This window comes from Trichechus manatus, unplaced genomic scaffold, assembly GCF_000243295.1.
Source record: "Trichechus manatus latirostris isolate Lorelei unplaced genomic scaffold, TriManLat1.0 scaffold00042, whole genome shotgun sequence".
Lineage (NCBI taxonomy): Eukaryota > Metazoa > Chordata > Mammalia > Sirenia > Trichechidae > Trichechus > Trichechus manatus.
The window spans coordinates 9,726,801-9,737,180 of record NW_004443978.1 but is presented as its reverse complement, the minus strand read 5'-3'; the positions used below and the strand labels follow the sequence as shown (position 1 = coordinate 9,737,180).

Below are 10,380 nucleotides of genomic sequence, written 5' to 3'. Positions count from 1 at the left end.
AAAGAAATGTTGAATATATAAAGAGGAATGTTAGTTTTAAATGTATTTTGTTTTATTTTCGTTTTAAAAATGTTATAGTCAGGTATTACTACTAAACAGAGGACATCTCCCATACTATAACTAACTCCTAAGCAAATGTTAGCCAGTTGATTTCATTTTTTTTTTTTTACTCATTCTTCATTCTATTATTTGTTCACCTATTCATGTCACATCTATAGAGTACAAACCATAGTACTTTCACTCTGAAAGGAACATAAAAATAATGATTAAATTCATAATTCACAGAGGCTCGGGTAGTTACTTCTCTAGATCAGATTTATATGAGATCAGTAATATTTTCTACTTAAAGTTGCAGCCATTTGCATTGGATTTCTTGTTACATGCAGCCAAAAACCATGCCAACTGGTTGAGACCCGAATGCCCACCATTAGAAGATTAGTTAGGTAAATTATGATGCATACACTGGCATCCCAATCATTAACATGATTATTTGCCTAGCTATTAACGGAAAAATATATCCATGATACATCGTTGAGCCCCCCCCCCCAAAAAAAAAATCCCAGTCTGTACAACATTTATTCATTTAGGAACATTAACTGAGCTCCAGGCACTGTGTTAGGTGCTGAGGATGCAGTGGTAAGCAGGAGAGATGCAGAGAGAACACAGTGTAGCAGGCAAATAAAGTAACTGGATTTGCCAGAAATGTTTGAGGGAAAAACTACGGGACAGCACTGGAGAGTAACAGGGAGCAGGGACACCCACTTTTGCTTGTGTGGTCAGAGAAGTCCTTTCTGAGGAGGTGACATTCAAGCTGAAAACCTAATGGAAGAAGAGCAGCAAGGTGTGCAAAGATGGGGGACGAGCATTCCAGGTGGAGGAATGGTAGATGCTGAAGTCCTGAGGTAGGAACAGGTGGGTTGTTTGAGGAATTTAAAGAAGACCAGAGTCTGGAATGTAGTCAGTCAGGGAGATGGGACACAAGACAGAGTTGCAGAATAAACATGAGAAAATGTTTGGATTCTCTTCCATTGTGATGGGATTTAACTGGAGGATTTAAAAAGTTTATATTGAAGTTGTCAAGGATTTCATTTTACTTGGATCCACAATCAACTCCCATGGAAGCAGCAGTCAAGAAATCAAACGATGTATTGCACTGGGCAAATCTGCTGCAAAAGACCCCTATAAAGTGTTAAAAATACAAAGATGTCACTTTGATTACTAAGGTGGACCTAACCCAATTCATGGTTTTTTCAATTGCCTCATATGCATGTGAAAGCTTGACAATGAAAAAGGAAAACTGAAGAATTCATGCATTTGAATTATGGTGTTGGCAAAGAATACTGACTATACCATGGACTGCCGGAAGAATGAACAAATCTATCTTGAAGGAAGTACAGCCAGAATGCTCCTTAGAAACAAGGAGGGTGAGACTTTGTCTCACTTACTTTGGAAATTTTATCAGGAGAGACCTGGACAAGGACATCATGTTTGGTAAAGCAGAGGGTCAGCGAAAGAGAAGAAGACCCTCAATGAGATGGATTGACACAGTGGTTGCAACAATAGGCTCACACATACCTACTACTGTGGGGATGGCACTGGACTGGGCAGCGTTTCGTTCTGCTTCACATGGGGTATCTCTGAGTTGTAACCGACTCACCAGCACCAAACAAAAACAATGATATTGCGAGAACATCACCTTTATCTCTGTATGGGGAATGGATTGGAGGAGGATAAAAATGGAAGCAGAGTGTGGTGAAATGAGTTCCTTTATGTGGTCTTTTGCCTTGGTTCTGTGAAAAAAACAAAGAGATTTTTCCTCTAAGACCTGGAGAAGCTTGTTACTTTTGCCCAGAGAAGAAGCCAGTCCCTGCTGGCAGAAAATGTCAGTTATTATGCAAATAGATGGAGTCTTTTTAGTCCATCAAGGGATTTGTTGTTTATTATGCAAATAGTAGCTTGAAAATCTGCCCAATAGGATTGAGCTGCTTGACTATGTAAAGAGCCAACCCCACACGGATGGTCAGAAGCAAGAAAGGGAAGAGGTGAGGAGGGAATAGCAGAACGAGAGTGAGCCAAGCACCTTGGAGAGAGACCGAAAGGCGATGTGCAGGCCGAGAGTGGGCATGCACAGCTGAAAGAGAGCTGAGAGAGTTGTCTGTGCTACACTGAAAAAGGGAGGGATGTGCTCTTCACTTTTGGGGCGCCTTCCAGGCCTTGCCTGTGTGCTTCCTGATGCTGATCCTGAATTGTAGCCTGTTATTTCCAAGTTGATCCTGTTCCTCTTACTTCGTGATCCCAAGTTGTAGCCTGTTACTTCCCTAATAAACCACATACCTGTAAGTACAGTGTGTGAGTTCTGTGAGATGTTCCAGTAAATTACCAAACCCAACAGAGAGTAGAAGAGAGTAAGGGGAGGGAGAGCGATTGATGTCAGAGATGATGGAGTCGTGCAGCAGCTTGGAGAAGTTGTAAACCTGGGACATGTTTGACCCTGCCTCATAGGAATCAGCTTTGTGCTGATTCTTGTTAATGGAATAATACATTTATAGAGAGACCAATGAGGAAGCTGTGGTAGAAATCCAGGTGAGATATGGCAGTGGGACCTGGACCATGATGGTACAGTGGCGGAGAGAAGAAGGTACTTCATATTATGTTCTGGAGAGTGAGGATTTGTTCATGGGCTAGATACTCAGGGAGAGACGAAGGGAGAAATCAAGGTCACTTCAGGCTTGACTAAGTGGTGGAGCCATTTATTTTCATGGGCATAACCCAGGTGATAGGAATGGACCGTCTTGGAGGTGGATCTTGAATTCCATTTGAAACCTGTTGACTTTGTGATGTCTGTGACTAATGGAAGTGGAGATGTCAAGAGGGCATTTGGATGCACAAGTCCAGAGGAGATATCTGGGGTGGAAATGGAGCATGAAGGTGGAATTCAAATAGGTGAGAATGGAGAATGGGGAGTAACACTAAAGAGAAAATAGGGCTGCGGCTGAGCCCTGAAGGATCTGAACATTCAGAAGTTGAGTGGAGGAAGTTGAGTAGGGAGAAGGAGGGAATCCAGGAGAGAATGGCAACTTGGAGGTCAAAAGAGAGTGTGCAGAGGAGAGGAGGCTACCATAAGAGATGCTGCTAAATTGCTTTTGCCTCCTGATAGTGATCTTTTCAAGTTAAATAAATATAAAAATGAAAACTGGTGTTTTGGTATACTTTAAAAAATTTATTTTGAAATAATTTCAAACTTACAAAAAATTGGTGCCCTTCACCTACATTCCCTGGTTATGAGTATTTTCCCTAATTTGCTTTATCATTTTCTTTATTTTCTCTGTATATATTATTTCCCTCCAAACCATTTGAGAGTAAATTGCTGATATGATGCCCCTCTAGATACTTCAATGTATACTGTTTGAAAACAAGGACATCCTCTTACATAAAAATCAAGAAATTAACATTGATTCAATAATATTATTGAATCCAACAGTTCTCAAATTGTTCCCTGGGAACCCCTTTAAGGATCTGCGAGATCCAAACTATTTTCATCATAATACAAAGACCACATTTGCCTTTTTCATTTCCAGTCTTGTTCTGGTATTAATAATAATGAATTTATTATTGTTATATAAAATGTATCAATAAATATTTAACAGTTTTTCTTAGTTGTAATTTCTAATACTGTAAATATTTTTTGATATAACCCACATAAGCAAAAGTTATTTGGCATGCTCAATAATTTTTTTAAATGTAAAGGGTCCTGAAATAAAAATGTTTGAGATATGCTGATTTAATGTAAAGAATATATTCAAATTGTACCAATTGTCCCAGTAATGAACTTTACAGCATATATATATATGTATATATATTCTTGTCTTTTGTTCTGGCAAGGATACAACTCAGGTTCATGCATCACATTTCGTTTTTCTGTTTCTTACAACCAAAACCAAAACCGTTGCTGTCAAGTCGATTCTGACTCATAGCGACCGTATAGTCTCCTTTAATCTGGAACAGTTCCTCAGACTTCCTTTGTCTTGATATTTTTGAAGAATCCTGGCTAGTTATTTGGTAGAATGTTCATCAGTTTCGGTTTGGGTGCTTCAGCGGTAGAATTCTTGCCTTACATGCAGGAAACCCTGGCCAATGCACCTGGTGGGCAGCCACCACTTGTCAGTCTGTGGAGGCTTGTATGTTGCTACGATGCTGAACAGGTTTCAGCAGACCTCCCAGACTAATATGAGTCCGGGAAGAAAGGCCTGATGATCTGTTTCTGAAAGTCAGCCAGTGAAAACTCTGTGGATCATAATGGTCCGATTAACAACTGATCACGAGGATGGCCAGGATTCGGCAGCGTTTGATCTGTTGTGCTTGGGATTCCCATGAGTTGAGGGCCCACTTGACACCAGCTAACAACAACATTTCTCATGATCGGATTCAGATCATGCGTTTTTGATAGAAATGCCGAAACACTGACACTTGTCCTTCTCAGTGCAACGTCAGGAGGTACATATGTCCGATTGTCTCATTATGGTAATGTTGACCTCGACGGTTTGATTAAGGTTATCTAGTATTCAACGTTCAAGCATATTAGTTTGTAGTCTTTTCTGGCCAAATAGTGTCACTTGTTCTCCATTTCAATGCTTTCTCTACATCCACCAATGTTAGAGGACTTCAAGGTGGACGGCACACTGTGACTGAATTATTTTTCTCAGTGATGCTAATTTGTTAGTGATAATGATTTAGTTGGGCCCGGGGCGGAGCCTATCTGTGGGCGGTGGGTCAGAGGTAGGCCCTGGGTGGGCGTGGCCGACGCGGGGCGGGGCGGGGAGGGGCGCCGCCGACCTGGGTCAGACGGGCTCGCTGGCGCACTTCCGAGTGTCACCCCCAGAGGGCGCCGGCCGCACAACCGCCTAGCGTCGCGAGGCCGGAGTGTACGCGGCGCCGCCCAGCCGCTGCAGCCGCTGTCATGAAGGCCGTAGTGCAGCGCGTCACCCGGGCCACCGTCACAGGTCAGTCGGGCGGGGCCTGGGCCCGGAGGAGCCGTCCCCGACCCTGTGCCTGGTCGCCCCCGCGCCCCGCGCGGTCCCCGAGGTCGCTCGGCCGCCGCTGCCCAGCGCGAGTCGCCGCAGCCCCGAGCTCGGCCCCCGCAGCCGGAGTCCCTGGCCGGCTTCCGGGCAGCGCCAGGACGAGCGCGACCTCCACGCGCCGGGGGCCCCAGCGCGTCCCTGCGTTAGGGGTTTCCCCTTCGGGTTCATGATAAACGCATTTTGTTTTCTCCTATATCATATGGGTGGTGAGCCTTCGAGCCTCCCCGTGGCCCGACCTTCAATGGGATGCTGCACAAATAGCATATGGGGAGCATTTCCGGAACAGGTGCTCCTCCTTTCATCATTGTCTTAAAATTTTCATTTTTAAATAGTCATATTTTTATGGAGCTTGACTCCCAGTGAAATGTACACATCTGAAGAGTTGGATGAGTTCTGACAGTTTGTACAACCACATGACCAGCGCCCAACTAGATACAGGTCGCCCCTTCCCCACGACATCACCCTACTTCACTCGTTGAGCACCTGCAGTGACGGGGTCAGAATCGACAGAATTCAGGGTGAAATATCTCTTTTTTCACTAAATTCTTCTGGACCGAGCCACCCAGCCATTAGCCATGACCTGGCCACCCTAGCCTGGCTTGAACGTTGGGGTTCCAAATGATTAATGCAGATAAGGTTTTAAAACTCAAACCATGATATTAAATATATTTAAAAAAACATTTAAAAAAGATTAAGATGCTCTTCTAGTCATTTCTATTCTTATTGGTAAAATTATATTATTGTTACAGTTTAAATATTCTTTCTTTCCTACCAGTCTACACCAAACGTGTTCTTGTGTCGACAAAAGTCTAACTCAAAACAACGACAAAAAACCCTAAAGAAATAAGAAAACCCACACAAACCATATATTTGGATCTGAGATTCTGCTTTCAACCCTGACTAATGATTTCTAAGCCCTTCTGGTAACTTTAGTTTTGGATATGGTCCTGGAGTAAAAGAGAATAGGATAGCACTATGATTTATGGAATTGTAAAACAAGGATTTTATAGCTGAATTTCAGTAAATATTTAAGTTCACTAAAAGTGGGAAAGTTCATAGATGAAGAGAACTTCTGCTTTTTGAGAAGAATCTTGCAGTCTGCTGTATGTGAGTTGATTTTCTGTTTTCCCCAGATATCTTCTCCTGAACTCACTATCCTGCAGGTGTGGAATATTGAAAACGTGTATTCTGTGAGATCTGTGGCATGCAGTTAGAGTTATTTTAGCTTACTATTTAAATTATTTGCTTTTAGTTAACAACAACAACAATAACTAAACCAAACTCTCTGTATTAAAAAAGATAAGGATGTTAATTGTGGGAGGGTGTTAATGATTTGTGAGTTCTAGGCTGGAGAACGATGGAATTCTAAGTTGTTGGAGGGACCTTCAAGTTATTCAGGCCTTCTAGGTGAACTGGAATGGAAAGGGGTTTTCTGATTCTTTTAAAATGTGACTGACCCTACTGAAATGTGGCAGTGTTTGAATGGCATTTTATTTCACAGGTTCTAAAACATCACTTTCTACTTTATGGTCAGGACAGAGTAGAATATTAGGAGTCACACATCTGATTATGGGATAGATTCACTTTATGATATTTATCAGATACATTCTGATGCCTTAACATGATGATTGTGATAACCTAATTAAAAAAACTTTATTATGGAAAATTTTAAACATATTTAGATATAGAAAAAGCTTTAGTGTCAAAGATACTCACCACAGTATTATTTATTGAAGTGAAATTCTGAAACAAGCCATATATCCAACAACATGAGATGGTTAGTCCGCTGGGTGGAATGCAACTGTTCCACGTGATGGGATGCAGCTATTAAAAGGTGTTTAGGAAAAGCTGATAACATGGAAAGATTTGTATTAAGAGAAGAGATGAGATACAAAAAGTTATATACAGTTTTATTACAGTGATTGAAAGCAAATATAAAATAAAATCTACAAATAGAAAAGATATAAAGAGGAAATCTAAAATATTTAAATGCTTATTTTTGGGTGTTCTTTTTTCTTAAATTTTCTTAAAATGTACATGCATCACTTTAATGGTAGGTATAGCTCAATAACTTATTTTTTAAGCTTTTAAAACATAACTTTGGGGGAGAAATTTATAAAGTATATTGACATTGTAAGGAAATAATGCTCATTTATTAAAAACAAAGCCAAAGGTTTTTCCTAAAGCATTGCAAACAGGCGAACAAACTGCAGTTACTTACTACTTATGTCAGGATAAATTATTTCTATTTCAGCTTTTGAATTAGTGACTTAATGGATGCTAAGTCATTCATAGTCTGTTAAGAAAAAAACAACACAAAGCAAAATACTGAAAACAAATTTAAGTATAAAACTGAGAGAAATTAGACTTTACTGATATGTATATGGAAACCCTGGTGGCGTAGTGGTTAAGAGCTACGGCTGCTAACCAAAAGGTCGGCAGTTTGAATCCACCAGGCGCTCCTTGGAAACCCTATGGGGTAGCTCTCCTCTGTACTGTAGGGTTGCTATGAGTTGGAATCGACTCTAAGGCAGTGGGTTTTTGGTTTTGAATATGTACATACATATTTTTTACTGTGCATTGGGTGAAAGTTTACAGAGCAGATTAGATTCCCATTCGGTAGTTTGTACATAGAGTGTTTTGTGGCCTTGGCTTCATTCCTCACAATATGTCAGCACTCTCCATTTCTACCTTGGTTTCCGTGTTTTCTTACGTCCTGATTTTCTACTCCTTTCTGCCATCTCATCCTTGCTTTTGGGCAAATATTGCCCTTTTGATCTTGTATAATTGATTGTTCTAAGGAGCACATTCCTCTTGGGTGTGACGGTTTATTTTATGGGCTTGTCTATTGTTTGGCTGCAAGGTGGTCTCTGGGAATGGCTTCAGTTCCAGGTCAGAAGGGTGTCTTAGGACCATAGTCTTGAGATGTAGTTTTGATTTGCGTTTTTCCGACGGCTAGTGACCGAGAGCATTTCCTCATGTGTCTGTTAGCTGCCTGAATGTCTTCTTTGCTGAAGTGTTGGTTCATATCCTTTGCCCATTTTTAAATTGGATTGTCTTTTTGTTGTTGAGATGTTGCAGTATGTTATAGATTTTAGAGATTAGACCCTTGTCAGATATGTCATAGCCAAAAATTTCTTCCCAGTCTGTAGGTTCTCTTTCAGCTTTTCTGGAGAAATCTTTTGTTGAGCATAACTGTTTAATTTTTAGGAGGTCCCATTTATCTAGTTCATCTTCTGCTGTGCGTGAATTTTTAGTTATGTTTGGTATTCTATTTATGCTATATATTAGTGTCCCAAGTATTGTCCTTATTTTTTTCTCCATGATCTTTATAGTTTTAGGTTTTATATTTAGGTCTTTGATCCATTTTGAGTTTTTATGTGTGGTGTGAGGTGTGGGTCCTGTTTCATTTTTGTACTGATATCCAGTTTTGCCAGCAAGATTTGTTGAAGAGACTGTCTCTTCTGCATTTAACAGACTTTGGTCTTTTGTTGAAGATCAGCTTTCTGTAGGTGGATAAATTTATGTCTGAGTTCTCTGTTCTGTTCCATTGGTCTATGTGTCTGTCATTGTACCGGTACCAGGCTGTTTTGACTACCGTGGCTGTATAGTAAGTTCTGAGATCAGGTAGTGTGAGGCCTCTGCTTTGTTCTTCTTCTTTAATAATGCTTTACTCATTCGGCGCCTCTTAGCATTGCATATAAAGCTAGTGATTAGTTTTTCTATCTCGTTGAAGAATGCTGTTGGGATTTGGATAAGGATTGCATTATATCTATATACTGCTTTGGGTAGTATTGACATTTTAACAATGTTAAGTCTTCCTATCCAAGAGCATGGTAGGTTTTTCCATTTATGTAGGTCTCTTTTGGTTTCTTGCAGTAGTGTTTTGTAGTTTTCTTTGTATACGTCTTTTATGTCCCTGGTTAGGTTTATTCCTAAGTATTTTATCTTTTTGGGGGCAATAGTAAATCGTATTGTTTTCCTGATTTCCTTTTCAACGTTCTCTTTGTTTGTGTAAAGGAATTCTATGATTTTAGTATGTTGATCTTGGATCCTGCCACTTTGCTGAATCCTTCTATTAGTTCCAGTAGCTTTCTTGTGGAATCTTTAGGATTTTCTCTGTATAGGATCATATTATGTGTGAATAGGGATAGTTTTACTTCTTCCTTACCAATTTTAGATGCCCTTTATTTCCTTTTGTTGCCTTATTGCTCTTGCCAGGACTTCCAAAACAGTGTTGAATAAGAGTGGTGATAAAGGGCATCCTTGTCTAGTTCCTGTTCTCAAGGGAAGTGCTTTCAGTCTCTCTCCATTGAGATTAAGTTTGTTGTTGGTTTTGTAAAAATTCCCTTTATTATGTTGAGGAATTTCCATTATATTCCTCTTTTGCTGAGAGTTCTTATCAGAAATGGGTGTTGGACTTATCAGATACTTTCTCTGCGTCGATTGAGATGATCATGTGATTCTTTTCCTTTGCTTTATGTAGTGGATTATGTTGCTTAATTTTCTAATGTTGAACAATTCTTGCATGCCTTGTATGAATCCCAGTTGGTCGTGATGTATTATTTTTTTTGATATGCTGTTGAATTCTCTTGGCTAGGATTTTGTTGAAATTTTTGTGTCTATATTCATGAGGGATATTGGTCTGTACCTTTCTTTTTTAGTGATACTTTTGCCTGGCTTTGATATCAGGGTTATATTGGATTTATACAATGAATTTGGGAGTATTCCTTCCTTTTCTATGTTCTGGAATAGTTTGAGTAGGATTGGTGTCAACTCTTGTCTTCTAAATGTTTGGTAGAATTCTCCAGTGAAGCCATCTGAGCCAGGGATTTTTGTTGGGAATTTTTTTTTTTAAATGACCTCTTCAATTTCTTATTTTGTTATGGGTCTGTTCAAATTTTCTGCCTCAGTTTGTGTTAGTATAGGTAGGTAGTATGTTTCTAGAAATTTGTCCATTTCCTCTAGGTTTTCAAATTTGTTGGAGTACAGTTTTTCATAGTATTCTGTTATGATCCTTTTTATTTCAGTTGGTTCTGTTGTAATGTCACCCATTTCTTATTTGGGTTATTTGCATCTTTTCCTGTTTTTCTTTTATTGGTTTGGCCAGTGGTGTGTCGATTTTATTGATCCTTTCAAAGAAGCAGCTTTTAGTATTGTTAATTCTTACTGTTGTTTTTCTGTTCTCTGTTTCATTTATTTCTGCTCTAATTTTTATTATTTTGTTTCTTCTGGCAATTGTGGGCTTCTTTTGCTGCTGTCTTCCTAATTGTTCATGTTGTAGGGTTAGCATTTTGATTTT

General features: G+C 39.7%; 1 protein-coding gene across 4 annotated transcripts in view; it reads left to right on the top strand.

The window, feature by feature from the left end:
• The first annotated feature begins 4,784 nt into the window (after positions 1–4,784).
• The window catches only part of DTD1 (D-aminoacyl-tRNA deacylase 1), a 239,097-nt gene continuing 233,501 nt past the window's right edge, over positions 4,785–10,380 (top strand). For 2 of the 4 annotated variants that reach the window (XM_004376431.2, XM_023731404.1), the window contains exon 1: positions 4,785–5,000. In XM_004376431.2, coding sequence (XP_004376488.1) covers positions 4,958–5,000 — 43 coding nt within the window. In that variant the 5' untranslated portion in view covers positions 4,785–4,957. The remainder of the gene's footprint in view (positions 5,001–10,380) is intronic. The other 2 variants (XM_023731406.1, XM_023731405.1) reach the window with 1 other exon arrangement.